Source organism: Pseudopipra pipra, chromosome 11, assembly GCF_036250125.1.
Source record: "Pseudopipra pipra isolate bDixPip1 chromosome 11, bDixPip1.hap1, whole genome shotgun sequence".
Taxonomy (NCBI): Eukaryota; Metazoa; Chordata; class Aves; order Passeriformes; family Pipridae; genus Pseudopipra; species Pseudopipra pipra.
In genome coordinates, this window is record NC_087559.1 from 17697665 (window position 1) to 17724913 (window position 27249).

The 27249-nt window shown below is 63.0% G+C and overlaps 6 protein-coding genes across 7 annotated transcripts in view; 4 read left to right on the top strand and 2 right to left on the bottom strand.

The window, feature by feature from the left end:
- The window catches only part of DAG1 (dystroglycan 1), a 50563-nt gene extending 42522 nt beyond the window's left edge, over positions 1–8041 (top strand). For both annotated transcript variants that reach the window (XM_064667925.1, XM_064667926.1), the window contains exon 3: positions 4568–8041. In XM_064667925.1, the coding sequence (XP_064523995.1) occupies positions 4568–6976 (2409 nt within the window). In that variant the 3' untranslated portion in view covers positions 6977–8041. The remainder of the gene's footprint in view (positions 1–4567) is intronic.
- A 587-nt stretch (positions 8042–8628) lies between these two features.
- Positions 8629–12815, top strand: NICN1 (nicolin 1, tubulin polyglutamylase complex subunit). Its single transcript, XM_064667938.1, has 6 exons — positions 8629–8830; positions 9564–9737; positions 10091–10204; positions 10651–10722; positions 12191–12295; positions 12443–12815. Exons 1-6 carry the CDS (start codon positions 8666–8668, stop codon positions 12482–12484), a joined length of 672 nt encoding a protein of 223 aa, XP_064524008.1. The 5' UTR covers positions 8629–8665; the 3' UTR covers positions 12485–12815.
- Positions 12816–12914: 99 nt separating this feature from the next.
- Positions 12915–15052, top strand: AMT (aminomethyltransferase). Its single transcript, XM_064667936.1, has 8 exons — positions 12915–13249; positions 13326–13406; positions 13516–13647; positions 13818–13896; positions 14018–14163; positions 14253–14433; positions 14552–14707; positions 14817–15052. Exons 1-8 carry the CDS (start codon positions 12998–13000, stop codon positions 14993–14995), a joined length of 1206 nt encoding a protein of 401 aa, XP_064524006.1. The 5' UTR covers positions 12915–12997; the 3' UTR covers positions 14996–15052.
- A 48-nt stretch (positions 15053–15100) lies between these two features.
- TCTA (T cell leukemia translocation altered) lies at positions 15101–16089 on the bottom strand. The gene is made up of 2 exons (XM_064667939.1): positions 15717–16089; positions 15101–15202 (listed from the first exon to the last, which is right to left on the bottom strand). The coding sequence occupies exons 1-2, from the start codon at positions 16052–16054 to the stop codon at positions 15160–15162; spliced, it is 381 nt and encodes a 126-aa protein (XP_064524009.1). The 5' UTR covers positions 16055–16089; the 3' UTR covers positions 15101–15159.
- Positions 16090–16258: 169 nt separating this feature from the next.
- Positions 16259–24656, top strand: UBA7 (ubiquitin like modifier activating enzyme 7). Its single transcript, XM_064667935.1, has 24 exons — positions 16259–16332; positions 16457–16622; positions 17323–17457; positions 17525–17631; positions 17801–17891; positions 18002–18143; positions 18248–18345; positions 18462–18608; positions 18690–18848; positions 19029–19136; positions 19216–19296; positions 19383–19538; positions 19644–19809; positions 19887–20083; positions 20313–20377; positions 20533–20716; positions 20822–20896; positions 21242–21428; positions 21625–21734; positions 21821–21907; positions 21976–22167; positions 23913–24014; positions 24093–24193; positions 24480–24656. Exons 1-24 carry the CDS (start codon positions 16292–16294, stop codon positions 24604–24606), a joined length of 3024 nt encoding a protein of 1007 aa, XP_064524005.1. The 5' UTR covers positions 16259–16291; the 3' UTR covers positions 24607–24656.
- A 77-nt stretch (positions 24657–24733) lies between these two features.
- Positions 24734–27114, bottom strand: INKA1 (inka box actin regulator 1). Its single transcript, XM_064667937.1, has 2 exons — positions 26958–27114; positions 24734–25660 (listed from the first exon to the last, which is right to left on the bottom strand). Exons 1-2 carry the CDS (start codon positions 26994–26996, stop codon positions 24791–24793), a joined length of 909 nt encoding a protein of 302 aa, XP_064524007.1. The 5' UTR covers positions 26997–27114; the 3' UTR covers positions 24734–24790.
- Between the last annotated feature and the right edge of the window lie 135 nt (positions 27115–27249).

Sequence of the window (27249 nt, forward strand, 5' to 3'; positions counted from 1 at the left end):
GCAGGGGGTTAAGATGAAGCTTGGGCTTAGGCAAACAGCTTAGGCTTGACTCTTTCTCTGCAGTTATATTTGCATTTGAATTGCGTTCGAATTTCCATTTTCTTCCCCTGCCTGCTGGTTAATTGCTTGCAGAAGCCTGAGCCTGCAGACTTGGTGTGGCACTGGCTGGGTCAGTCAGTTGGGCACAGCTCAGCTCACCTTCTGTTTGGGTGGAGAGGGCTCAGCCAGCGTGTTCCTCCTTGCTGGCCGTGTGTGGGGGGGTGATGCTGAAGGAGTCTGGCTACAGTAAATTGTCATTGGTAATTACACCCCAGATGAAATCCCTGGCACGGGGTCTGTCTCTCAGCAGCAGCTGGACACGGGGAGGGGAAGGGGCCAGTGGGAGATCTGGCAGAGCTGCAGGACTGTCCATGCTCACTCTGCCCAAAGGCAGTCAGGGGCTTTTTAGGACTGATTTGAAAGGAAAGGAGCCAAGTCCCAGCTGCTGATGCTCACGAGAGGGTCTGGCAGCACAGACACAGGAGATCCCATCGGATATTTCCAGGGCTGGGAGGATTTCATAGTGGTGTGCCAAAGGGACACTTGTGGCAGGATCCTACAGTACCTGTCTCCTGGCAAAGCACTCACTGCCTCCCTTTTGGAGGATTCATTGTGAGGAGGAGGACTGAATACCTGGAGGATTAGAGGGCACTCTTGTAGGAAAGAATGCGGTTTTTGCCTGAATTCCCTCCGAGGCAGCAGTTTTGCTCACTGCTCCTTTGCTTATCTTTGTCTTGTTGGCTACAGGGCTTTAAGATCCAAGTTTAAAAAAACAAATCAAACTGAGCTATCTTCTGTCATGAGCTGACTGCTCTTGGCTGGCCTAAAAATAACAGGCCGTGTCTATCTGAAAGGATTTTGTGAACAAGGTCTTCAAAACCCGCCAGACCACTGTATGTATTTAAAATCAAAATCATGGCTTATTTTTTAATGGTCTTCAGTACACTGCCAGGCTTGTGTAATCTTTAGCTGATAAGCATTCATTTATAATTTTCTCAAATAATTGGAAAACAAAGACAGCTTTTTTTTTTTTTTTTTTTTAAATTGAGCAAAGGAACAGTTATTTTGAAACCAGACCCCTTGGGGGAAATGACAGGGCTTAAGGCTGATACTTATTGCATACATAGAAAACTGGGAAGCTTTTAACATGAAAAGTAGAGATCCTAAATCATTAACTCTGTGTAGCTTTAACAAATACCCTTTGAAGCAATATTTGAAGGAAACATTGCTAGAACAGAGTCCAGGACTCCCTGCTCCCAGTTTTGCATCAACACAAATACAGCAGTGATTATGACCAGGACAGACCCACGCCAAGGGCTCTGCTGGTCCGTGTTTGTTTAGGAACAAGTATTTTTATCCAGCCTGATAACAGCTTTGATTATCTACTCTAATCTTTCTGGGCTCTTCCTTTGCCTCATGAACATGGATGAATTCTGCTGCCAGGGCAGTAGTTGTGTTTAAAGCAGAGCCGAGGCATCGAATACTTGTGACTTGTTGCCTTCCCAAAGATTTCCCAGGGGAGGCACAGGTACCTTCGTGGACTTCATAGGCATAATCCACTTAAATCTGATTTTCTTAATCACCTCTTGCAGAGCCCTTAGAAACAGTCCACATCTCCTTGCAGACTGAATACAGCTGAACTAGCTCAGCTCTTTTTAAATCAAGTTTAAGTGGGTTTATAAATGTTTTGCAACTGTCGCATCCCTGCTAGAACAAGTTGTCCCAGTCGGTGATTGCCTGGCCTGTTTTTGTTTTTCAGGAGAGCCTAGTTTTTGGTGTGAATCTCTCTGGCTGCAGCTTCATTTTCTAGCATGGCCCTAAATGCAAACTGTAGGTTAAAAATGGTTTTCCAAGCAGGAATACTCAGACTGGCCTATGCCTTCCTCGCTGTCTTTTCTGCATGTGGGGTCGGCCACCTTTCTGAAGTGAGTTTGGTTGTCAGTGTAGGAACAAACATGACTGAAGGGAGAATCATCTTGTGTCCGGAGATTAGGTAAAGTAACACTGCTTGTAGTCGCCTCCTCAAGTCATGCCCCATGCCCAGGGAAGGGGGAGCACCAGAAAACCCTGGCTCCCAGGAAAGCTGTACGGAGTGTGTGATCCTGTAATTAAGGGCTTTTGCACAGAGCACAGAAGGGGGAGATTTGTTCCAAATGTAGCCTAAAATTACACATTCAGAGTGAATTTAACCACTCGCTATTAAAGTTTTTATTCCTCTTGATTGTGTAAGCCTCAATAATGCTGTGGCTTTGTCCTGGCTCCCCATGTTTCTGTTCCTGATGTGCGCCCAGCCCAGCCTTCCCTCCTCCACAGTGGGCAGGTTAGTGGCTAATTTTGGCACAAGAGGACAAAGAGTGGCACCATCCAGCTCCTGCTACTGTAAATGCTGAATTGCACTGGGCACTGTCCTGGCATCTCAGTTTTTAGAGGGTGTGATGAAATGACACTTTTTTAAAGGAACATAAGGGCAGGAGCAGACCTTGCCTTTGTTCTCTCGTGGCAGAAGAGTTGCCAAGGAAGGACAATTCGGTCCTTTGTTCCTGCAGGAGGGAGGCTCCCTGTGCCCGGCTCAGGTGAAGGGCTGCCTTTCCTTTGGGATGGCTGGGCTAAAAGCAGCTCCTGTTCTTGAGGTAGAGGGGAAGCATACGCAACCACAGCCCTGCCAAACCCCTCTGCTCTCTACCAGACACATGGACACACAGCAAGGCTCAGTGGAAGGATGTTCTTGTCTCAGTGTCTCAGTCCAGGTGGGATATATTGGGGTGTATGGCTCCTGAGACAGCTTCTTCCAGCTGTTTTAAGCAGGAATCTGAATTCCCTGCTCTGGGATGTTGCTGATGAGGAGTTAACTAAAGCTGTGCTAACAGCTTTAAACTCTGCTCTATAAACTGTACCCAGCACGTGTCTCATGATGTGCTCTCCAGCTTGTCCAGGCTGGCTGAAAGCAGGGCTGGTCCTTCACAGAGGAGAGGAATGAGGGTGTTGCCTGTATGATGGTGGCTGAAACCCTCTGTGGCTCTTGAACAAAAGCTTTCTTGTGCTGCTCTTGCCAAAAGACGTTCAGGTCCTACATTATCCTTGCCGAGCTGCACATCCAGACCCTTCAGTGTGCTGAAACCCTCACCACGTGGGTGAGCCCTGGGGTGCTGCCTGAATCCTGCCTGCAGCCAGGGAGTGGGAGAGGCACCCAGGACTCATGGTCTGCCCAGCCCTACAGCACTGGGCATCACTCCTTGTCCATCCCAGGGGCTTTCCCCAGCAGGACCTGTGGTCTGGCGAGTCCAGCCCTGGCTCTGCACCACTGCTGGACCCAGGAGCACTCCTGCTAGGCAGGTTTCCTTGTGAAATTCCTTACCCAGCTTTGCATTTGGGTAAATTATGAAATATGTATGAGCCTTAGGGAGCTGCAGAGAACTAAAGCATCCTTTCAGGAGGAGAGCTGGAGCATGGCTCTGTGTTGGACTGCAGCGAGCCCAGAGCCTCAAACCAGGCTGCTGAACGTGTCTCCATGGGCCACAAAGCATCCTCTTTCCTCTCAGTGTCAAGGGGAGATGCCTTGTGGAGTTCTGGAAAGCCCAGCCAGGGCACTTGCCAAATGCCTCCGATCCTGGGAGGTTACAAAGCTCAGATTACTCACTCTGGAGTACCTACAGCCCCGGGAAATGTCACGGCCCACCGAGCTGGCAGCATCACCCCTTCCACCACGCAGCCCGACAGGGCAGACAGACTGATGTCAGCTGCTGGGAGCTGGGGAGTTTGAGGTTTTGTACTCACCTTCAGCTACAACCCAGGGCAGGAAGGGGAGTCCTCTGGGGCAGGGGAGTGTAAAAAAAAAAAAAGCCAAGTATTGCCATTGACCTAAAAGAAGTAGTATATAGTGCGTTGAGGTTCTGAGGTGCCTGTGCTCTGACACAAAGCTTTCCCTTGCAGGAGCAAGTTATTATATAAAAGTGAAATCCTTCATTTAAAGCTGAGTCTGAGACTAAAGGTGGCCTGAGCCATAGTTTGCCAGCTTCCAGCCCCTCCAGTTCAGCCTGGCTGCTGGAGACAGCAGGAAGAAGCTGAAAGTTAGCAGAGAAAATATGTGTTCTGCTGAGCTGCTGGAGCAATGGGCTTGCAGGATGTGATGGAGTGAGGAAAGGAGGAAGACGGCAGGGCTGGGAGAGGAAGGAGTGGGAAGAGGGCTGTTGTTGGATCAGCTTGGCTGTATGGCATAACTTCACCCTCAGTTTGTAACTGTCCCCATGACGTAAGCTCCCCGTCCACCCTTGGAGAAAATGAGTCACTTGTGTGCTAGTTGCACAGCAAGGCGAGGGGTCCTTGTGGGGCTTTATGACCTCCCGTGGCTCCGTAAGCCCTTTGAGACCAGTGCACCCTGCAGAGCTCGTCCTTGCCACCATATGGAGAAGGCAGCATGGGCCGCCGTACTCTGGCCAGTTGTTACACTTCTTTAATCCTTTAAGAGTTATTGCTGCTAGAACCTATCCTAATGCTGTACTTCTAAAAACATCTTTTTTTTGTTTGGTAGATCTCCGAAGCTGGGAAGGACTCCTTGCCTTCTTGGTTGCACTGGAACGCGGAGAGCAGCTCCCTGGAAGGGCTGCCCCTGGACACAGACAAGGGTGTCCACTACATCTCGGTGACCACGCTGCAGCACTTCCCAAACGGGAGCTACGTGCCACAGACCACAAACGTCTTCTCCGTTGAGGTGCACCAAGAAGACCACAACGAGCCTCAGTCGGTGCGAGTGGCCGTCCAAGACATGGGTGACGCGGCGCCGTTCGTGTGCGGCTCGGAAGAGCCGGTCACCATCCTGACTGTCATTCTGGATGCCGACTTGACAAAAATGACACCAAAGCAGAGGATTGAACTCTTAAACAGAATGAGAAGCTTCTCAGAGGTGGAACTTCATAACATGAAGTTGGTTCCTGTTGTAAATAACAGACTCTTTGACATGTCGGCCTTCATGGCTGGACCAGGAAATGCAAAGAAGGTGGTGGAAAATGGGGCCTTACTCTCATGGAAACTGGGATGTTCTCTGAGCCAAAACAGTGTCCCCAACATCAGCAAGGTGGAGGCTCCAGCTAAGGAAGGAACCATGTCTGCCCGCCTTGGGTACCCTGTTGTTGGCTGGCACATTGCTAACAAGAAACCTCACCTCCCAAAGAGGATGCGGCGGCAGATCAACGCCACCCCTACGCCTTTGACTGCCATCGGGCCGCCCACCACTGCCGCACAAGAACCGCCCACCAGGATTGTCCCCACCCCGACATCACCTGCCATCGCGCCTCCCACGGAGACGACGGCACCCCCTGTCCGGGAGCCCATTCCCCTGCCGAGGAAACCCACGGTCACCATCAGAACCAGGGGCCCCATCGTTCAGACGCCCACGCTGGGACCGATCCAGCCAACCAGGGTAGCAGAAGGCACGGGCACGGCCTCTGTGCCGATTCGCCCCACGATGCCTGGGTATGTAGAGCCCACGGCCGTGATCACACCGCCCTCAACTACCACCAAGAAGCCAAGAGTCTCCACTCTGAAGCCAGGCACGCCATCCACGACGGATTCCTCCACGGCGATAACACGAAGGCCTACTCGAAGGCCCAAAACTCCCCGTCCAACAAAGCCTCCCAGCACAACCAGATCCCCCATCTCCAAGCTGACAACAGCCTCCCCACCGTCCCGCGTGCGCACCACAGCGAGCGGGCTCCCCCGGCCCTGGGAGCCCAATGAGCCGCCCAAGCTGACGAACCACATCGACAGGGTCGACGCATGGGAGGGAACTTACTTCGAGGTTAAGATACCGTCAGATACCTTCTACGACAAGGAAGACACCACCACTGACAAGCTGCAGCTGACCTTGAAGCTGAAGGAGCAGCAGATGATCGAGGAGAATTCGTGGGTGCAGTTCAACAGCACCAGCCAGCTCATGTACGGCATGCCAGACCGCAACCACATCGGGAAGCACGAGTACTTCATGTACGCCACTGACAAGGGCGGGCTTTTCGCCGTGGATGCTTTCGAAATCCATGTCCACAAACGCCCGCACGGGGACAAGTCTCCAGTGAAGTTCAAGGCCAGGCTGGAAGGGGACCACAATGCGGTGGTGAACGACATCCATAAGAAGATCATGCTGGTGAAAAAGCTGGCTCTGGCATTCGGTGACAGGAACAGCAGCACCATTACGGTGCAGGACATTGCCAAAGGCTCCATTGTCGTGGAGTGGACTAACAACACGCTGCCCCTGGAGCCCTGCCCTCGGGAGCAGATCCGGACTTTGAGCAAAAAAATTGCTGATGACTCTGGGAGGCCGAGCCCGGCTTTCTCCAACGTCCTGCAGCCCGAGTTCAAGCCTCTGAACGTGTCAGTGGTCGGCTCCGGCAGCTGCAGGAACATCCAGTTTGTCCCCGTGACCAAGGACGGCAGGGTGATCTCTGAGGCGACGCCGACGGTGGTGGCAGGCAAAGACCCCGAGAAGAGCAGCGAGGACGACGTGTACCTGCACACTGTCATCCCTGCCGTGGTGGTGGCCGCCATCCTCCTCGTGGCCGGCATCATCGCCATGATCTGCTACCGCAAGAAGAGGAAAGGGAAGCTGACCATCGAAGACCAGGCCACCTTCATAAAGAAAGGCGTGCCCATCATCTTCGCTGATGAGCTGGACGACTCCAAGCCTCCGCCATCCTCCAGCATGCCACTCATCCTCCAGGAGGAGAAAGCCCCACTCCCCCCCCCAGAGTACCCCAACCAGAGCATGCCAGAGACCACGCCGCTCAACCAGGACACCATCGGGGAGTACACGCCGCTGCGGGATGAGGACCCCAACGCGCCGCCCTACCAGCCTCCCCCGCCCTTCACCGCTCCCATGGAGGGGAAAGGCTCCCGCCCGAAGAACATGACCCCGTACAGGTCCCCACCGCCCTACGTCCCCCCTTAATGAACGGGAGGCCCTCGGGGGAGAAGGGGCCTCCAGCTCCACACCGGTGCTGTCTGTGGGCCGGCAGCCCCCTCGCCAGCCGGGAACACGAAACCCCAGCCCGCTCCCCAGCAGGCTCTCCCTGGCTGCGCCTGCCGCACCGGAGCGCTCGCAGGACTCGGGGGGACACTTGTTTTATTTTTGCCTAACAAGCTTTGGTTTTATTTTATTCATAGAAAAAATATTCTCGGCTCAAAGACGCCTTCCTGGCGGCTGGGCTTCGGCCGGGGCCGGGGCGGCGGGCAGGGAGGGGGGTCGGGACGGGTTGGGCCGGGTCGGGAGGAGCAGGCAGCACTGGGGTAGCACTCTGGGTCTCCGCTGTTTGCCTTTAACACTAACTGTACTGTTTTTTCTATTCACGTGTGTCTAGCTACAGGACGTAACATGAAAGGTAGCCTAAAAATAATTAAATTCAAGGGACTTTCTGAAGTCAATGGTTTAAGTTTTTACATTTAATCTGCTGTTTACCTAAACTGGGATGTTTTTGGGGAAGGGGTAGAGCAGTGCTGTGCTGCAGGCGAGCTCAGTGCTGGTTTAGGGGAGAGCCCTTGAGGACAGCAAGCCGCCTCCTCCTCCTCCTCCTCCTCCTCCTCCTCTTTGGGGGACCAGCTTCTTGGTTCGGGATTTGATTCTTTTATCGTTTTTATTTTATTTTTAATCAAAGAAATCCTATTTTTCTCACGGATCATAAAATAGTCATCAGTTGGGTCAGCCTGCCTTGGGGTGCCCGTGGCTGAGCGCCGGGTGCAGTGCTGTGCTGGGGATGCTCACAGGAGGGTGAGCCGAGCCTTGTGCCACCACAACTTCTCTGCTTCCCAGCGAATGCCAGGGTTGGGGGAAGTTCTTTTTTAAGTAAAACCCCCGCCCTGAAGGGGTTTTGGCGACGGTGGGGTGTGTTCTCTGTCCTGGCTGCTCCTTGGGAGTGGCGCAGGAACGGCCTCGCTGGCCTCACGCTGGCACTCTGGCCCGGACACTGTTGGAAAAGATAAAAAAGTTTAAAAAAAATTAAAAAAAAAAAATTAAAAATGCACCAGGAATAGTTAATAGTAAAAAAAAGAATCAGTGCACTCTCAAATCTAATTTTTTACTAAATTTTTGATACAGCCTCCAATTGTTTTATTAAAGAAAAAAAGACTTACAAACCGGTGTGCGGCTGCCAGCAGTTTGTACGGGCTCAGCCCCCTCGGGCCGGCCCCCGGGGACCTGCCACGGTACCGGTACCTCCCCATCCCCTCCGCTCCGCGCCCCGGCATCCCCAGCCGGGATTTGGCCGTGCGCGCCCCAAGTGACCCCGCACACCGGGGCCGGACCCGCCGCCTCCCTCCCTCCCTCCAGGACGGCGCTGCCGGAGTGGCCTCGGGAGGGGACCGGGGGGTGCTCACTCCCCTCCTCCGGCCTCGGCGCCGCAGGGGTGAAAAACAAATCCGCCCGGGGATGCCGGTGCCGGTATTGGGGAGATGCGAGGGGTGGTCCCGGGGCGGGGGGGATGCCCGGGGTGAGCGCGGCCCCGAGCGCGGCCCCGAGCGCGGCCCCGGCACCGCCCCCGCCGCGGCGGGGCCGCCCCGGGACAGCGGCGGGGCGGGGGCGCCCCCTGCCGGTGCCCGCGCGCCGTGACGGCCCGGCCCGGCCCCGCCCCGGAGCGGCGCCGCCATGTCGGGAGCGGCGGGGCCGGGTCCGCCCGCCGGGCAGGGCCGCTCCCCGCTGCCCTGCGCCCCCCGCCCCGCCGCCCCGCTGCAGCTGGCCGGGGGGGCCGAGCCCGCACGGCCCGGCGTCGCCGTCATCGACCTCCGCTTCCCCCACGGCGCTGCCGCCGACGTGAGTGCGGCCGCGCCCGCGGCGGTTACCGGCGGGGGGGGCACCGGGGTGGTACCGGGGGATGACAGCGGGGATGCCGGGGGCGGTGCCGGGGTGGTGGGTACCGGGGTGGACCCAGGGGGCGGCAGGGGCGATGCCGGGGGTGGTACAAGGGCGGTGGAGCCGGAGGTCGGGTGTGGTGCCGGTCTCGGGGCGGGATGCGGGATGTGGGGGCGGCAGCTGTGGCGGGGCGGGGGGGGGATGCCGGGGGCGGTATAGGGGGGATGCCGGGGGCGGTATAGGGGTGATGCCGGGGGCGGTGCGGGGGAGATGCTGGGGGCGGTCCCGGAGCCGGGGTAATGCTCGTGCTGGGGTAACACCGGCACCGATGGTGGGCGGGATGCTGGGCGCGGTCCGGATACTGGTATGAGGGGGAGTGATGTCGGTGCCCGTCCCAGGAGTGGGAGGGATGCTGGTGAGGGTGGCAAAACGGGGATATGCCAGTGCCGATAATAGGGGGGCATGCCGGTCCCGGTATAGAGGGATGGTGGTGCCAGTGTGGGAGTGGTGTCGGTGCAGGTGAAGTGTGGGGTGTGGCAGTGCCAGTATGGGGGGGATGCCGGTGCTGGTGCCGCTGTTGAGGGGCGGGGGGGTTGCCGGTGCCAGAGTCAGTGTGGGAGGTATGCCGGTATGGGGAGGGTGCCGGTCCTGGTATGGGTGTGCCGGTGAGGGGCTGAGGCCGCTGGTCCCACAGGTGCAGGAGATCGTCTTCAGGAACTTCTACACGGCGTTCCTGAGCGTGCGGGTGCAGCGGCCCGGCCCCGGCGGGTCCCGGCGCTGGGTGACATGCCTTCGGGACCTGTGCCTGATGCCCTGCCCACACACCGAGGAGGGCTCCCAGGACTACTTCTGCCTCCGCCGGCAGCAGGTGAGCCCGGACTGACTGTGCCTGTGGCAGAGTCCCCCTCCTCTCTGGGGCTCACCCCTCTTCACCCACGCCCCAGGATGGCTCCTGGGCCCGGAGGCCTGGTGCTGATGCCCCACCAACCACCACGCCCACAGCAGGGTGGCAGGTCCTGCGATGCCATCCTGCCCCTGCCAGCCCCGCTCAGCAGCAAGGGTCCCTGTGCCCCACTCAGCCCAGACAGCCACCACAGGGCAATGCTTCCCTCGGGCTCCTTCTGTTTGGGGTGGGTTGGGGGTTTTCTGGAGAATACCGCAAAAGCTGCCCCTGATTAGCACCAACCCCTGTGGTGACACTCCCTGGTCCTTGCCCCACAGATGCTGTGTGATGTGGACCAGGTGACAGCCATGCGGTTTATCCTGCGACAGCCCTCCCCAGTCTGGCTCCACTTCACCATCGAGGAGCTGCAGATTTTCCCCCCTGGACAGAAGGTGAGCAGATGCTGGTGCTGCCCCACTGCCAGGTGTGGGCAGGGGGCCAGGACAAGCCACTATCCCCAGCCCTGTGCCTGGCATTGCTCTGCACAGCTCCAGGGAGCACACACAGGAGCGTGGGTCCGAGTCCTCGTCCTTCACTGGGGCACTTGGGTCCCCTTGTTCTCCAAGGATGCTGGGGAAGGGACTGCTCCAGCCAGCCCCAGCCCTGCCCTGTCAGAGGTGGTTGTTTGAGCAGCAGGATGGAACGGGAGGCTGCTGCATCAAGTTACAGGTTGCAAACAACTACTCCAAACACAAAATTCCCTTTGGCGATGGAAAAGTGACACTACATCCATAGCAATATCACTACGGATGGGCTCCAAACCCCAGCACACTGCACGGTGTGAGGGATGAAGGTGGGACTGGGGACACCTTTGTGTGACCCTCTGGATCTGTTTCAGAGCCCGCAGAAGGATTTCCCCTCCTGGCTCTCCCAGCTGACCCCTCCGGAGCAGCCAGCCAGCCTGCATGGGGTGAGTGATCCCTGCTGAGGTACTGGGGGGAAGGAGGGACCTGTGTGGGGTGCAGACTGGGACCATCCCTCGGGGGGCTGCCAGCCCCATCCCTGCCCTGTCAGCTTCAGGCTCCCACCTGGAATAGCTGTGGAGCCCTGAAATAACCCAACTTGTGCTGGAAGTAGTTTGCAGGGTTCAGAAGAAAAATATGTCCATGGGGATGTGCGATTTGAGGTGATGATTAAGTGCCTGCCCTCTAGTCTGGGGACAGGAATGTCCCCAAGGGAGCAGGTGGGACACGTGGGGATGGGAACAGGGACATCCCCAAGGGAGCGGTGGGTGCACAGTATTGCTCACCCAGCAGGTGGGAAGTGTGGGGACAAGGACAGAAACATCCTTGTAGGACCTGTGGGTGTGCAGCATGGCTCAGCCAGCAGGTAGGATGCGTGGGGACAGGGATGTCCCTGTGGCAGCGGTGGGTGCACAGCATCGCTCAGTAGTGGGTGGAATGTGTGGGGACAGGGCGGCCTGGCTGGTCCCCGGCGCTTTGCAGAGGGTGTGCCCTGGGGAGCACGTATCCCATTGGGGACAGAACGCAGGCGGAGGGAGGTCACAGCAACGGCATGTGTTTACAGCTTGCCAGCCAGATCTGCCTGGCCTGTGGCCTTCGATGGGCAAAGTCCAGGCAGAGCAGGGCTGAGATGGGAGCTGGCTCATCCATAGGAACCTGCTGAATTAGCTGGAGGTGCTACCTGCAGGAGGGTGGCAGAGCATCCAGACCAGCCCGGGCAGTTCTGCCACCTGGCTTTGGTGCTGTGGTGCTCATACTGCACCACCAGTGAGGCTCCTGCTGGCCCCAGCAGGTCTGGGAGCCCTGGTTGCTGACCAGCTGTGTGACAGTTTGGGGAGAGCACCCCACATTGCTTAGAACATGTTCTCCTTGGCAAGGGGAGTCCAGGGGAGATCCCAGGGGTTGCTCTAGGCTTGGCTATTCCCAGCATCACCACAAGGCACCCACCAGCCTGGTGCCACAGAGCTGTGCCCCAACTGGGAGAGCTGCTGCTGAGCCCACCAGTCCCACCTGCCTTAAGGTCCCTGGGTGAACCAGCACCTGGGACCACGTTTCTGCTCCCAAGCCCAGGGAGCACTTCATAGGGAGGCTGTTGGGAAACTGGACTGTATGATTAGGTTTTTAATCATTAGCCAGTGATTGGCTTTCTGTCCTCGTCCTGGCCACCTGCCAGCAGGTGGGCTGTGACAGCACCACAGCACCAGGGATCAGGGTCACCCATTTCCCCAGCTGCTTGTTTTCCTAGAGAAGGGAGCCCTGTTGGGAAACACCCCACGTTGGGAAACCACCAGCAGGTCAGGAGCATGGACAATAGTGCCCAGCTCCCTGGGGAGCACAGCCATGCAGCCACACCTGGGGTGACCCAGCCCATTCAGGCCATCCCCTCTCCACAGCATTGTGATCACTTCTTTCCAGGAGCTCCCCGACCCAGAGAAGGTGTCGACAGAGGTCCAGCAAATGTGGGTGCTGACAGAGGTGATCCGGGCTCGCCAGGCAGCCGCCCGCATCGGGCGTTTCGACGTGAGTCCCCCACCCCACTTACGGGGACCCTGGTCTTGCTGCACGGCCAGGGAGCCCTCCTGGAGGGGCTGCTCCCAGCGGGATGGGGTTGGGGTGTCCCAGCAGTGACCGTGCTGTGCAGACACCGACAGCCCCTCTCTTTCCCAGGTGGATGGCTGCTACGATGTCAACCTGCTTTCCTACACCTGAGCCCGCCGGTGCCACTTGCTGGTGCCGGCTGGAGGGAAGTGCCCATCCATGCTCCCGGGGCCCAAGTGGACTCCTGTGTTCCCCGCCTTGGCCGTCGACCCCGCGGCCCCGAGGGGTCCCAAGCCCTCCCTGTGCCCATTCCCCGACTCCCCCTGCGCTGTCTGCCAGTGAGGAGCAGCGCTACCGCTCCCGAGCCCCCTGTGAGCTCTCCCGGGCACGTCCCGCGGGCAGAGCCCGGACCCCACCCCACTCTGCAAGGGGGTGCGGGGGGACCGAGGGGTGCGGGCGTGCTGGGGGGTCACCTCGGTCACCACTAAAAGCTGCTACCTTGGCCCTGCCTGTGCTTGCCTGTCTCTGGGGGATGGGGGTAGCCGTGCCCGGCGGCCCCGGGGAGGCGGTGCCGGGGGCGGGCCGGGGCGGAGGCGGGGGCCAGGGCCAGGGCCGAGCGGACTCCATGTCCCAAGCTCCCTGGGGCCGGTCCGAGCCGTGCCGGGAGGGAGGAGGAAGAGGAAGATGCTGCGGGCGGGCTGCCGCGCCGCGCTGCCCCGCCGGCCCTCGGGCTCGGCGCCGCGGAGAGGGGCCGGGGGGACCGCGGCGGAGGGGCTGAAGCAGACGCCACTGGATGCCCTGCACCGGGCCCGCGGCGGGCGGATGGTGCCGTTCGCCGGCTGGAGCCTCCCGCTGCAGTACGAGCAGGGCCACCTCCAGTCACACCTGCACACCCGCCGGCACTGCTCCCTCTTCGACGTCACCCACATGCTGCAGGTAGCGGGGTCGGAGGGGGGCTTGGGGCGGGGGGGTACCCGCACTGCCTCACACCCCCCCCCCCGGCCCCTTACAGACCCGGGTGTACGGCCGGGACCGCGTCAGGTTCATGGAGAGTCTGGTGGTGGGGGACATCGCCGAGCTGAAGCCCGGACAGGTACGGGGCACCAGGCAGGCATTGGGCATCCAGTAGGGTCAGAGGTCCCCGGGATGCCCTGGGAGGGACCAGACAGCCTGCCCATGCTCCCAAGGGCTGCATCCCACAGGGCACCCTGACACTGCTCACCAACGAGAAGGGCGGCATCATGGACGACCTCATAGTCATCAACACGTGGGAAGATCACCTGTATGTGGTGTCCAACGCTGGCTGTGCTGACAAGGACTCGGCCATCTTCAGGGTATGGGGCTGCCCGAGCCCCGCGGGCGGTGGGGACACACAGTGGGAATGAGTCCGGCCACCTTTTGGTGACAGCCCTGGCTGCGCAGGGTGAGGTGGCTGTGGCCATATCTGGGGCTGGCACTGGCCTGGCCCAGCCCCTGTGCTAGCAGCCCGCTGTCACCCTGGCAGGACAGAGCAGAGGAGCTACAGGCCACTGGCAGTGACGTCCACCTGGAGGTGTCAGACAACGCGCTGCTGGCTCTGCAAGGTAGCAGGGTTCCCACATGGGCCTGCCCTCCTCTGGGTCCTTGCCCAATGGATGTCAGTGCCCTCCCCACATTCCCCCCCTTCCCTGGGCACTGCCATCTCCCAGCCACCAACCTCCCCAGGTCCCTCCATGGTGCGGGTGCTGCAAGCGGGGCTGTTGGATGACCTGGCCAAGCTCTCCTTCATGAATAGCATCTCCACAACTGTCTTTGGCGTGCCGGGCTGCCGGGTCACGCGCTGCGGCTACACCGGCGAGGATGGCGTGGAGGTACCCTGGGAGCTGTGCCAGCACCCCCACCACTGTACCGAGGGAGGGGAAGGCCGTGCCCCACTGACCCTGCCCATGTGCCCCTGCAGATCTCGGTGCCTTCAGGGCGGGCGGTGGAGCTGGCTGAGCGGCTGCTGGATGTTCCCGACGTGTGGCTGGCAGGGCTGGCAGCCAGAGACAGCCTGCGCCTGGAGGCCGGGCTCTGCCTCTACGGCAATGACATCGATGAGACCATCACCCCTGCTGAGGCTGGGCTGATGTGGACCTTGGGTATGTCGGGGCCACATACACCTCCTCCTCGGGTTGGGCAGAAAGGCAAGGTGTTCCCAATGGGAGTACAAGGTGACCAGGCAGGCATCACCAACCCTCACCCATCTCTGCCCCACAGGGAAGCGCCGGCGCGCGGCCATGGACTTCCCCGGTGCTGCAGTCATCATGGCACAAGTGAAGGAGAAGCCAAGGCGCAAGCGTGTGGGGCTGACGTCAGTGGGACCCCCCATCCGGCCCCACATGGCCATCCTGGGCCCTGAGGGCAGGCCTGTGGGTAGGTGGGGACAGAGGGGCTGGGGTGGGCACAGCCCCAAACTGTGGCCATGGCAGGGGAGGGTGGTGCTGCCAGCCCCTGCTCACCTCCCCATGTCCTCACATCCCAGGCACAGTGACCAGCGGCTGCCCCTCGCCCTCCCTGGGCAAGAACATCGCCATGGGCTACGTGGAGGCAGCGCACAGCCGGGCGGGCACCCAGCTCACTGTTGAGGTGCGGAAGAAGCAGCACCCGGCCCTCATCACCAAGATGCCCTTTGTGCCCACCCAGTACTACATAGCCAAGTGAGGCCGGTGCCTGCCATGGGCACAGTGCCCCAGCCCCAATAAATGCCCTGTCCCATTCTCCTGGCCTCCTCTGCAGTGACAGTGGCGGCGCCAAAGCAAGGGGCAGTGGGTGGGCACAGCACTTTAATGGTGTGGGCAGTGCCCAGCCGATGGTCCTGGTGCTCCTCACTCCCGGTGTGTCTTCGTGGGCTCCACTGCTGGGCCATCCCTGCAAGACAGGGGCAGTGTGAGGGGGGCTGGGGAAGCACCCTAGAATGGTACCCCAGCACTGGGGCAGGCACCTGCCTGTCTGTGTAGGGCAGGCAGGGCTGGGAAGGCACTTACTGGGGCTTAGTGGTCTAGGGTGTTGCTGGGGGGATGCTCATTGGGGGGCACTGGTCTGTCTAGGGGCACAACTGGAGGGGGCTCTCACTGGGGGACACTGGTCTAGGGGCAGAGCTGGGTGGGGGCACTGGTCTGGAAGTACAGCTTGGGAGGGTGCTGACTGGGGGCACTGAGCCGGTGTCCAGAGGACCCCTCGGGGCCATACTGGGCATGGGGGCACTCACTGGGCTGTACTGGTGCAGGGGTGCAGTCAGGAGACCGAGCGTTCACTGGGGGGCACTGGGTGGGCGTTGCTCGGACGGCGCTGGCCGGGCGCGGCGGGGCTCGCAGCGCGGAGGGGGCCGGACGGGGGCCGCGGTGGGTGAGCGGTTTTGGGCCCGGTAGCGGTCGGGACTCACCGGGGCGGGCAGTGCCGCTCGGCGGCGCCGTTCCGTCCGGCCGGGCCGGAGGGGGACAGGGAATGCGCGCGGGGCCGGGCGGGCGCGGGCCCGGAGGCGGTGCCGGTGCCGGGAGAGCGGCGTGCGGCGGGGCCGGTGCGGTAGCAGAGAGCGGCCACCGCCCCGCCGTAGGCGCGCCAGGCCAGGCGGACGCCCAGCAGGCTGAGGCCCAGCCAGAGCAGCAGCAGCTGGCACAGCGCGGCCCGCACGTCCTGCGCCGCCCACTCGGCCGCCAGCTCCCGGCCCAGCGCCGCCAGCGCCCGCCACGGCGGCTGCCAGCCCGCCGCCACCGCCGCCATGGCCGCGGGAACGGGACGGGCGGGGCTCCGGGGGCGGGGCTAACGGGTAGGGCGGGGCTATCCGGGGGCGGAGCCACCGCCGCCATGGCCGCGGGGAACGGGGAGGGCGGAGCTCCGGGGGGAAGGGGCTACCTGTGGGGGCGTGGCCTCCGCCAGCCAGTCTCTGTCACTGCAGGGGGGCGTGGCCTCCGGGATGACACTCCCCGGGGCGGGGCCTGCCCGGTGGGCGAGGCCGCCATGGCGGGAAGTGGCGGGGAGTCGCGGTACTCGCGGCAGTTGTGAGTGCGGGGATGGCACTGGAACGGCACCGGGGCAGGGGCAGGAGGAGGGCGGGGGCGACGCGCCCCCAGGCCCCACTGACGGCCCCCGGGCCCCGCTGACACCCCCCGCCGCTACCCGCAGGTACGTGCTGGGCGGCGGAGCGCGGCGGCTGCCCGGTGCGGCGGTGCTGGTGTCGGGGCTCCGCGGGACCGGAGCGCAGGTGGCGACGGCGCTGGTGCTGTCGGGGACGGGGCGCGTCGTCCTGCACGATCGCGGCGCCGCCTGCGTGGCCGACCGAGCCCACCAGGTACCGGCGGGGCCGGGCGGGGCTCCTGGTAATGGGTACAGGTGTGGGTTCACTGTGACGGGTACAGGCACAGGTGAGGGTCTCGTAGCAGGTACGAGGGGAAATGCCGGTAGTAGGTACGGATATGGGTGGGGAGCCTGGTAACAGGCATGGACAGAGGTCCCACTAATATGTACTGGTATGGGTAGACGTCACAGTGATTGATACAGGTATGGATGGGGGTCCCCGTAACATGTATGGGTATAGACAGGGGTCCTAATTATGGGTACAGACCCAGGTGGGGGTCCCAGTACTTGGTACAAGTATGGACGGGGATCCCCATATGGATACAGACAGGGTTCCCAGTAATGGGCGCAGTTTGGATAGAGGCCCCATGACATACAGGTAACAGACAGGGGTCTTGGTATGGGTGCAGACCAGTGGGGGTCCCAATACCAGGTATGGGTATGGATGGAGGTCACAGTAATGGCTGCAGATGCAGATGGGGGATCCCTGTTGCAGGTATGAGTACAGGGTGAGGGGGCTCTCAATAATAGGTACAGGTTGGGAGTCCTGGTAAGGCTCAGGGTGCCCTCATTGTCACAGGTAGGGTCCTCAGCAGAGGCCTCCTCACCAGTGCAGACAGGGCCCCGTGGAGCACCTCACTGTGGTGACTGCACCCCAAACCTGCAGGGTGCCCCACCACCTGTCCACTCTGCAGTTCCTCCTGGGGCAGAGCGATGTGGGCCAGAACCGTGCTGAGGCATCCCAGCGAGTCCTGGCTGAGCTGAACCCCAGTGTGGTGGTGGAGGCTCATACCGGGGAGCTGTCAGAGGCCTTCCTCGCCTCCTTCCAGGTGAGCTTGTGTCCCCATGCCCTGGGGCCCCTTGGGTTGGTGGCATCCACTGATAGTCCTGGCACAGGTGGTGGTGCTGACCGAGTCGCCGCTGGAGGAGCAGCTCCGCGTCGGGGACTTCTGCCATGCTCAGGGCATCTGCTTCATTGTGGCCGATGCCAAGGGGCTGGCAGGGTAAGGGATCTCTGCCATGGGGCCCTGCCACTGGCTCCAAGTCACCTTATCCCCAGAGCTCCCAGCCCTGTGCTGCAGTCCCCATCCCGCTGTCCCAGGCAGGATCTGGCAGTGCTGGGGCAGCTTGATAAGGCAGCTTCTCCAGCAAAGCCCCATCGGTCCTCTCCAGGCAGCTGTTCTGTGACTTTGGGGAGCACTTCGTCATTGATGACCCAGCAGAAGGGGACCCGGTGTGTGCCACCGTGCAGCACATCTCCCAGGTAGAACAGAGGGCAGCCCCCACTGGGTCCCCCAAAATGCTGCTGCCCCTCTGCTGGCTCTCTGCCACCCTAGACCAGTCCCCCACCCTCACATCCCTTCCCCTCCTCAGGGCAACCCAGGAGTGGTGACATGCGTGGGGACAGAGGACAGCCACGGCCACCAGTTCTGCGACGGTGACCTGGTGACGTTTTCTGGCGTGGAGGGGATGACAGAGCTGAACAGCCGGGAGCCTGTCCCCGTGCATGTGCTGGGTGAGACCCCTGGGGGGTCCCAGCTGCCCTGGCTCAGGGTTGGGGACCTCACTGGGCCCTTGGTGGTGACTCTGACGTGACGTCCACGCCCGTCTCATCCCCAGATGCCTTCAGGCTGGAGATTGGTGATACCAGCTCCTTCTCACCCTACTGCCGCGGGGGCCTGGTTTCAGAGGTGCGGCAACCCCAGGAGTGTTCTTACGTAAGTCCCCCTCGGCCCCGGGGTGCTGCTGCCTGGGCTGGGGCACCACCGTGCTGTGCTGTGCCGTGCCTGGCCCTGGGGAAGCACTCACCCAATCCCTGGTGCTGTGCCGGCAGGAGCCCCTGTGCCAGGCACTGGAGGAGCCCAAGATCCAGGTGGCAAGTCCTGAAGAACTGCCACGCAGCCGCAGCCTGCACATCGCCTTCCGGGCCCTTCACGCATTTCGCAGGGAGCAGGGCCGCCTGCCCCGGCCCCGGGTGCTGGTGAGTCCCCGTCCTGCCCCTGCCCAACTCTCCGGCCCCTCACCACTCTGCCGGGGGCTCCCCTCACCCCTCTGCCCGCAGGCAGATGCCGAGCGGGTGCTGGAGCTGGCACGGAGCCTGGGGACGCAGCAGGGTCCCCTGGATGAGGACATCGTGCGCGCCTTTGCCTGCGTGAGCGCGGGGAACCTGTGCCCCGTGGCCGCCGTCGTCGGGGCATTGGCAGCCCAGGAGGTGCTGAAGGTGAGCGGGGGCGGGGGTCCCACCCCTGGGGTCCCGCTGGCCATGGCTGTTCACTGGCGTTTGGTGGCCACGAGAGGGCACTTGCTGCCCGCCTGGGGACGCTGGGACGGGCAGCAGGGCTGGGGCGGGGTGGGGGGGAACACCGAGCTGGCCACCAGCTGACAGGGCCATTCGCCCCAGGCCATCACTGGGAAGTTCCTGCCCCTGAACCAGTGGTTGTACTTCGATGCCCTGGAGTGCCTGGCGCTGGCGGGAGCCGCGCAGCTGACGGAGGTGGACTGTGCCCCGGTGAGACCCTCTGCCCAGCCCCTCCCGGGTGCCTGGGGTGCCATGGCCACTGGGCTTACACGACTCTTCATCCCGGCAGAGAGGCTCTCGCTACGACGGCCAGATCGCCGTCTTCGGGGCCAACTTCCAGGAGCAGCTGGGTCGCCAGAAGTACCTGGTGGTGAGCTGGGGCAGGGGCCACAGCGCTGGGAGGCTGTGGAGCATCCAACCAGCAGGTGGGGAGCTGCAACCGCTCTGCCCTGGCAGGTGGGAGCCGGCGCCATCGGCTGTGAGTTGCTGAAAAACTTTGCCATGATGGGGCTGGCGGCAGGGCCAGGCGGGGAACTCATCGTCACCGACATGGACGCTGTTGCCCTCTCCAACCTCCATCGGCAGTTTCTCTTCCGCTCAGCAGATATATCGGTGAGGTGGCATGAGGCAGGGACTGAGTTCCCCCTGAAGGGCATCTTGGCTGTCCCGGGGGCTGTAGGGGGGGAAGTGCTGACCATCCCCTCTCTGCCGTGGCAGGAGCCTAAGTCTGTGGTGGCTGCGAAGGCCATACGGCGAATGAACCCCCATGTCAGGGTGACAGCTCAGCAGAACCAGGTGGGACCTGCCACTGAGCCACTCTATGGAGACAACTTCTTCCGGCGCCTGGACGGTGTCACCAGCGCCCTGGACACAATGGAGGCCCGTGAGTGTTGGGAAGAGGAAAGGGGCTGAGCCCCTGGATGTGCCCCCTGGCTCCCCAGCATTCCTGGCTCCCTGCAGGCACCTACTTGGAGAGCTGCTGCCTCCGATGCCGCACACCACTGGTGGACTCGGGCATGGAGGGGCCGCGGGGAAACGTGCTGCCCATGGTGCCACACCTGACCAAGCCTCTGGAGCCGGGTGGGACCCCCAGGGATGGCACCTTTGCCTCCTGCACCTTGCGGTACTTCCCCCGCACCATCCAGCACACACTGCAGGTAGGCTGAGCCGCCCTGGCCACAGCACCCAGCAAGGAGGCACCATGACCTTCGTCTTCCTTCCCTGTTTCCCCTCCAGCAGTGAGCCACGGGCAGGATACAGCCCCAGCTGCTTCCTGCTGGTAGCCTGAGTGCTGCTGCTGGCCCTGCCATAGTCTCTTCCTCCTACTGGGTTTGGGTTGGCCATGAGGAGGGGTCCCTGTGCTCAACACCCACTCTCCCTCCACAGTGGGCCCGTGATGAGTTTGAGGGGCTTTTCCAGCTGCCTGCAGAGCACATCAACCGGTTCATGGAGTGAGTGGGCTTGAGGGCAGTGACACTGGGAGAGGAGCTGCCAGCTCTGCCACGGCACTGCTGGGGCTGGGGAGAGGATGCCAGACTGTTGCATCCCACCCAGGTGTCCTGCAGGATTGCTCTCAGGCCAGCATCAGCAGTGCCTGGTTTTACAGAGACCCAGCTTTCCTGGAGCAGCTGCCAGCGGGGAAGGCCCTGAAGGTCCTGGAGCAGGTGCGGGACAGGCTGCGGGAGCGGCCGCGGGACTGGCGGGACTGCGTGCTCTGGGCACGCCAGCACTGGCAGAGCTGCTACCACGATGCCATCGCCCAGCTGCTGCACATCTACCCCCCGGAGCATGTGAGCCCAGTGCCCATGGGGCTGGCACCCCTGCACCCCTTCCAGCCACCTCGCTGCAGCCAGGGACACACATCCCTGGGCCTGACTCTTCTCTCCCTGTTCCAGGAAACCAGCCCAGGTGTCACCTTCTGGACAGGGGACAAGAGCTGTCCCCATCCGCTGACATTCAACCCCGAGAATGTGAGTGCAGGGAGAGCTGTGGGGTCCCTCACGGGGACAGTGTGGGCTGAGGAAGAGCCGAGCCTGTGCCAGGGGTACAGGGATGCTGGACTGTGGTTGTGCTCCATCTGCCACAGTCTGTCCAGGGCTGACAGGTCCTGGGCTGGATCTGTCCTTGTCTCTTGGTCAGCAAGGGCACTGCTGGGTACAGCCTGCATGTGCTCTCTGGCCTGAGGAGGAGAGGCTCCTCCATCTCCACCTTGGGACAAAGCCAGACTGTTCTACCAGTTCGGGGCAGTGCAGGCAGCCTTTGGCCATGTGGGATCACCCCAGCAAGGTGTCCCATAGCCCCATTCTGCCCTGCAGGACACCCACCTGGACTATATCCTGGCCACTGCCCACCTCTTTGCCCAAGTACACAGGTTGCCACCATGCAGGGACCGGAGAGCCGCTCAGGACATCCTCCGCAGTGTGGTCCTGCCACCCTCTGCACTTCAGGAAGGGCTTCAGATCCCCCTCACAGAGGAGCAGGAGGAGGCACAGAAGCCCACAGGTGAGGCTCCTTGCACTCCTTGGTCCCCTCGGGCACGTCCCCAGGTCCCTCAGTCCAACCTGGTGGTGGTGGGGCTGCAACCGCTCCTCCCTGCTCCAGCACCCAGCAGGACCTGGACTGAGGTGGGGGCACTGTGCCGTGCCCCTTGCAGTGCCACAGCACAGGGGTACCACACCAAGGGTCCATGTGCCCCCAGACCGCAGGCAGCTGACAGAGCTTATCCAGGACCTGGTGCAGCAGAGAGAGGAGCTGATGGGGCATGAGGAGGCGCAAGTGCCCCTGATGGAGCCCATCCACTTCGAGAAGGTACCAGAGCCGGGCAGGTGGCCCTGCTCAGCTTGGGGGGTTGATGTCCCCATAGGATGCTCATGTCCCCACACTCTTCCCCACAGGACAACGATATCCACGTGGACTTTATCACTGCAGCATCCAACCTGCGCGCAGAGAACTATGGCATCCCCCCCACTGACTGGATGACGGTGAGAGGGGTGGTTCATGGGGTCCCTGTCCTGGGCGGGGCAGCTGGTGACACCCCTCCTCTCCTCAGAGCAAGCGGATCGCCGGGCGCATCTTGCCTGCCATCATCACCACCACGGCAGCCGTGGCTGGGCTGGCATGCTTGGAGGTCTACAAGCTGGTGTGGGGGTGCCAGGACCTCAGCTGCTACCGCAACAGCAACATCTCCCTGTCCAACTGCCTGCTGCTCCGCCGCGTCCCACTCCCGCCGCCCACCTACTGGGTAGGACGCTCTCCCTGGGGGCAGCACAGGTGGGGGACACCTAGGGGTTGGTGGCATCTGCAGTGGGACAATGTCAGGGAGAGCCAGGAGCAAGGGGCAGCCCTGATGGTAGCACTACAGCAATGGTTCCGGGTGTCACAGTGGGTTGGGAACGCTGCCATGCAGCAGGGAACCAGCTCCTTCCCGTGGCTACCCCCCAACACTGAGCTGCTGCCACTATCCCACCTGCCCCAGCTTAGGGCCCAACCGGGATGCTCTGGGGTGCCCATGGGGTGAGGCAGCCCTGCTGCCCCACGGCGGGCCCCACGGTGAGCCCCACGGCCAGGAGTGGCAGGCTGCTGCAGCCGCGCACATCTGGCTTATGGAAACCAGCTGCAGCAGCCAGAAAGCAGCTGGCACCGGGCCGGGAAGGGCCGCCCGGGGGGAGCGGGGCCGGGGGTCCCAGCGGTGGGGGGCCAGGGAGGGAGAGCGGGGGCGGGGGCAGGCCCAGATTGGGACCGTCTGGGCTATAGAGGCCCCTTTGTCTGGGGGTTTATGGCGTGCAAGGCAGCCCTTCCGGCACGGCAGGAAGCGCCGATTGGAACCAGATTGGCCCGGGGGGCCCAGGGCCGGGGGCAGGAAGAGGGGGAGGGAGGCGACTCCACTGCCTTGCCGACTCCAGCACCACTTTGGACTGACGGCTGCCCCACAGCCCTCTTGTGCCCTGTGGGCTGCCCAGCCCTGTGCCATCCTGGCTACGGTGCCCCTGGGTTGGCACTGTCCCTGGATGGAGGATGTTGCTGGGACTGGCCATGCCCTTAGGTCCCTGCAGCAGCACCTGGCACCTTTATGTCCCATGGTGAGGACACCCGGCGTGACATTTCACACCCAGCTGCTTGGCTGTGGTGGGAGCACATGTCCCCCAGGCTCACTTGGTGTGACCTGTGTCCCCAAAGGGGCCTGGGGAGCCCACCTTGGGGGCAGTTCAGAGGCATGTGCTTCTCAGGGCCAGAAGGATGTGTTTTCAGGGTACTGGGATGGGCAATGGCATTCCCTCTGCACTGGGCAGTCACTGCCACGGTGAGGATGGGGTTAAGCCCTTCCCACCCCAGTGGGATAAGTGCAGGCAGCAGAAGGCGGAGGTGAGAAGGCAGCAGAAGGCAGGAGGGAGAGTGACCAGGTGTGAACACCCCTCCCGAGCAGGGCCGAGGCCAGGCGGGCAGGGCTGGTGGTGCCTGCGGCGAGGGCAGATGGCCGGGCAGCCCTGCCAGACGGTGCGGGGCCGCATCCGGCACTTGGCCCCAGGCTTGGCGCCGCACTGGTCTCCTTGGGCTGGAGCCGGGGTCGGGGGGCCACGGGCTTGAGAAGAGGTGATTGTGTGGGGCTGGGCAGCACTTCAATGGCCCTTTGTGTGCCTGTCCTGGCCTGGGGCTGGGGGCAGTGCTGGCCCTACACCGACCCTGACCCCTGCAGTGGACCCCAGCAGTGCTGGAGGGACAGTTGTGGCCCCAACAGCCCCTGGACCCCAGCAGCGCTGAGGGGACATTTGTGTCCCCAGCTGCCCCTGGACACCAGCAATGCTCATGGGACAGCTGTGTCTTCATTTCCCACAGGGGACCACCATTCTCCCCCTGTCCCCTGACTGGTCCTTTTGCCTGCCCTGATGTCCCCCAGCCCTCATGCCACACCAGTCTCTGCCCCATGGGGCTGGGCAGCCACAATATGGGGTGCCAGTGCTGGCTGCAATCCCTTGTTCCCGCTCACAGTACGGCGGGTGTGAATGGAGCTGCTGGGACCGGCTGGAGATGAGGGCAGTCAGCGCAGACGGGCAGGCAATGACGGTGCAGGAGGTGCTGGACTGGCTGCAGGTGAGCCCAGTGCCAGCAGCACCCAATCAGGTCACCCTGGGGGTTACAGGGACAGATCCTGACACCCAACTCTTGCAGAGAACACATGGCTGGACTGTGACCACGCTCCTGCATGGTGACACCATACTCTACAACAAGGGAGACGATGAAGAGACACAGGCCCGGCAACAGGCACAGAGGTAGGTCCCCGGCTCCAGGGCCAATCCTGCCCAGGGCGGGGGCTTTCAGCCTCCTCTCCCTCCATCCTGAGCTGCTCCAGCTGCAGTGCAGCTCCCAGCCAGCTGCTGGATAAACATCCTGCCGGCAGCACTTCCCATGGCGGGACCCCTGCCCGGCCCCTTTCTGATGGCCCCTGCATCCCACCAGCCTGGCTGGACACCCCTGAGAGGCCCAAGGCACCCCCAGGCACCAAGCCAGCCTTGGGGGGCAAGCCAGTGTCCCCAAAACCCCCTTTCCCTGCTACAGGTTATCGGAGATCTTGGAGGATGCCGGGATGCCGCAGCAGCAGGCCCTGGAGCTGCATTATGTGTGCGAGGGAGAGGATGCTGAGGATGACGATAAGCGTCCTCCTCTCCTCTGCTCCCTACCCTGAGCAAGGGGTCGGCACTTCCTGCTCCACACAATAAAAGCTGCGGGAACCACTGTCGCAAAAACTCCCTGCTTGCCCCTGTCCAGAGTCTGGGCACAGGCACCCCCCTTGATAAACGCTGCAGTGCCCACACCGTACAAAACCGGGGTTTATTTACAGGGAGGGGGTGCGGGCGGCAGCAGCGGGGCTAAATGTAGCCGATAACATCGTTGCAGATGATGGGCTGGCGGCTGCGGCTGTTCATCAGGGCGGTGAAGCGGTGGAAGTCCGTGGCCAGCTGGGCGATGTTGCTGTGAGACTGGTGGAAGCAGGCACCCTTGGGCTGCCCCCCCAGCCCCAGGGGGCAGGAGAAACGCTTGGTGGCATCGCGGCCCCCTGGCCGGGCACCCTCGGCCGCCCGGGGCCGGGCCATGTTGGCCAGCTTGCGGCGAACATTGCCCGAGAGGCTGAGCAGGAAGGCGGGGGGCTTGGCCAATCGGCGGGAGGGCTCGGCGGGGGCTCGGTGCCGCGGCTCGGCGCCCACCTCGGGCAGGTCCATCCAGTTCTCCACCAGGTCAGCAAAGCAGTTGTCGCCCAGCACCAGGGGCTGCCGGTTCCGGCTCTGCGACAGCAGCGCTACGGTCCAGTCCTGTGTGTCGGCGGGCTCCAGCGCCCGCCACTGCTCCAGGCAGGCGTCCGAGGTGGATTTGGGGCGGGCACGGCGGGCGGGGATGGGCGGCGGGGCGGCGGGGCCGGCGGAGAGCCGGTGTGCCCGCTGGCAGGGCAGCAGGTGCCGGCGCCGCACGGGCACCTCCTCCTCCCGCCACGTGCCCCCCGACGCCTCCGAGTACCCCGAGTCGAACTCCAGGCTGCGCTCGCTGGCTGGGGGGGAGCGGGCGGCCGGGCCCCCCCCGTCCTCCTCCTCGCCGCCCGGATCCAGGCTGCAGGCCGAGTCCGCCGCCGAGCCGGGGCGTGGGGCACGGGGGGCCGGCCCCGACGCCCCTCCGGCGAGGTGCGGGGCCTGCCGCGTGCTGTGCATGTGCGCCCGCGGAGCCGCCCCTGCTTCGCGCCGGCACCACTGCAGGGAAAGGGCACAATCAGCACAGCGGTCCCCACTGTCCCCAGCCAGCACCGCCACCTCTCATCCCACCCCGCGCCCCCCACCCCGGCTCGGGGGGGCTTTGCTGGCGCAATAGGCGCGCAGCAGGGTGCGGGGAGTGGGTGCAGGTCCCGTCTTGCCCGCAGCCCCGGGCCCCGCTTTCCTGCGGCTCCTGCGCGGAGCCGGCCGGCGTGCAGCGGCATGTTGGGTGAGCAAGCAGGCACCCAGCCCCGGCCGTGCCTGCGGGAAATGACAGAGGGCCACGGCACGTAGGAGCGGGCGCTCCACTACCCCCCCGCCGGCCCCTGGAGTCCTCCCGGCCTGGTGGGGAGGCAGCCGAGACACCCCTCCGGCAGAACCCCACTCGGTGGCACAGGGCCAGCGGCAGCCCCAGGGCAGCCGCGGGTGCCGGGGTGGGGCACTCGCCCCGTGCGTTGGCAGGGCCACCCACCCAAACCGTGCCCTCCCGCTGGGGACACCCCAGGTGACGTCAGGGTGCAGCCAGGCCATTGCCCAGTGCCAGAGACCACCAAACACCGCGGAATACAGGGGGCCGAGGCAGCCAGGGCCGAACGGAGCGTGGCCGGGCGGGCGCTGGAAGGGCCGCCTGGCTCCCATCGCCGGGCCGCTCCTCATTCTTGAATTCCTATTGTCTGAACCCAAAAGCAGGGTGTTACGTCCGCTTTCCTGTCCGCGCTGGAGTCGCGGGAAGCTGAGTGTGCAGGAGGGATCGCTCCCGTGGACGGATAATCCCGTCCCCTCTGGCTGTCCCTGACAGACCCTCTAGCAGGGCCGTGACAGTCCACGTCCACGTTCCGGTCCCTGTCCCCCTCCCCGCAGGCTGGGACCCTCTCATCCAGCCCTACTGGCAACCTGCCACCGCCCCGAGCTGCCCAGTCCCGCCGCTGGCCGGGAACGCAGGGGCAGCCGGCTGTTGGGCGCTGGGTAGGCATGTGTGGCAGGCCCAGGGGAGCCAAAGGGCCACCCTGTCACCGCCGTCCCTTGGGGCAGCCCAGATTGGGCGGCAGGGTGGCAGCTCCGGGGGGACTGTGCCACTGGCACCCTGACAGCCGGACACTGTCGCGTCCCCACCGCCACCCGTGTCCCACCAGACGGCCCCGTCCCCCGCGCCGCCTTGGCCTCGCGTGTGATGTCACGGCGCTGATGTCACCGGCGGCGCCCGGACGTCACGGCAATGCCTCGGTGGGGCGGCGGGGCGCGGGCACGGTGGTCCCGTCCCGTCCCGTCCCGTCCCGGTGCTCGCGGCGGCACTCACCCGGTGGGCGCCGAGCTCGTCCGGGCGGGCGCTGTGCATGCCCGGTCCTGCTCCCGGCCCCGCTCCCGGTGCTGTCGGTGTCGGTGCCGGTGGCGGAGCGGCAGCAGCAGCAACAGCGGACGGAGCGCCCGGCCGTGCCCGCCGCCTCCCGGCGCTGCCCGGCGGCCCCGCCCCGCCCCGCCCCGGCCAATGGGGCCGCCGTAACGTGAGCCCGGCCCGCACCGGCACCGCCGCCCCGGGGCCCCGCCCCGCCCCCGGACCCCGCCCGCCGCCCCGGGGCCCCGCGCCGGGC

Bases quoted from the DNA above. Each gene is read 5' to 3' on its own strand.
- NICN1 (XM_064667938.1), top strand. From the start codon at position 8,666: ATGTCGGGAGCGGCGGGGCCGGGTCCGCCCGCCGGGCAGGGCCGCTCC. The intron at 10,723-12,190 runs GTGAGTGATCCC...ACTTCTTTCCAG, and splicing joins AGCCAGCCAGCCTGCATGGG to GAGCTCCCCGACCCAGAGAA. The intron at 12,296-12,442 runs GTGAGTCCCCCA...TCTCTTTCCCAG, and splicing joins CCCGCATCGGGCGTTTCGAC to GTGGATGGCTGCTACGATGT.
- AMT (XM_064667936.1), top strand. From the start codon at position 12,998: ATGCTGCGGGCGGGCTGCCGCGCCGCGCTGCCCCGCCGGCCCTCGGGC. The intron at 14,164-14,252 runs GTACCCTGGGAG...GTGCCCCTGCAG, and splicing joins CCGGCGAGGATGGCGTGGAG to ATCTCGGTGCCTTCAGGGCG. The intron at 14,708-14,816 runs GTAGGTGGGGAC...CTCACATCCCAG, and splicing joins CCCTGAGGGCAGGCCTGTGG to GCACAGTGACCAGCGGCTGC.
- TCTA (XM_064667939.1), bottom strand. From the start codon at position 16,054: ATGGCGGCGGTGGCGGCGGGCTGGCAGCCGCCGTGGCGGGCGCTGGCG. The intron at 15,203-15,716 runs GTGAGTCCCGAC...CCTGTCTTGCAG, and splicing joins GAGCGGCACTGCCCGCCCCG to GGATGGCCCAGCAGTGGAGC.
- UBA7 (XM_064667935.1), top strand. From the start codon at position 16,292: ATGGCGGGAAGTGGCGGGGAGTCGCGGTACTCGCGGCAGTT. The intron at 18,346-18,461 runs GTAAGTCCCCCT...CTGTGCCGGCAG, and splicing joins AACCCCAGGAGTGTTCTTAC to GAGCCCCTGTGCCAGGCACT. The intron at 20,717-20,821 runs GTGAGCCCAGTG...TCCCTGTTCCAG, and splicing joins ACATCTACCCCCCGGAGCAT to GAAACCAGCCCAGGTGTCAC.
- INKA1 (XM_064667937.1), bottom strand. From the start codon at position 26,996: ATGCACAGCGCCCGCCCGGACGAGCTCGGCGCCCACCGG. The intron at 25,661-26,957 runs GTGAGTGCCGCC...CTTTCCCTGCAG, and splicing joins ACGAGCTCGGCGCCCACCGG to TGGTGCCGGCGCGAAGCAGG.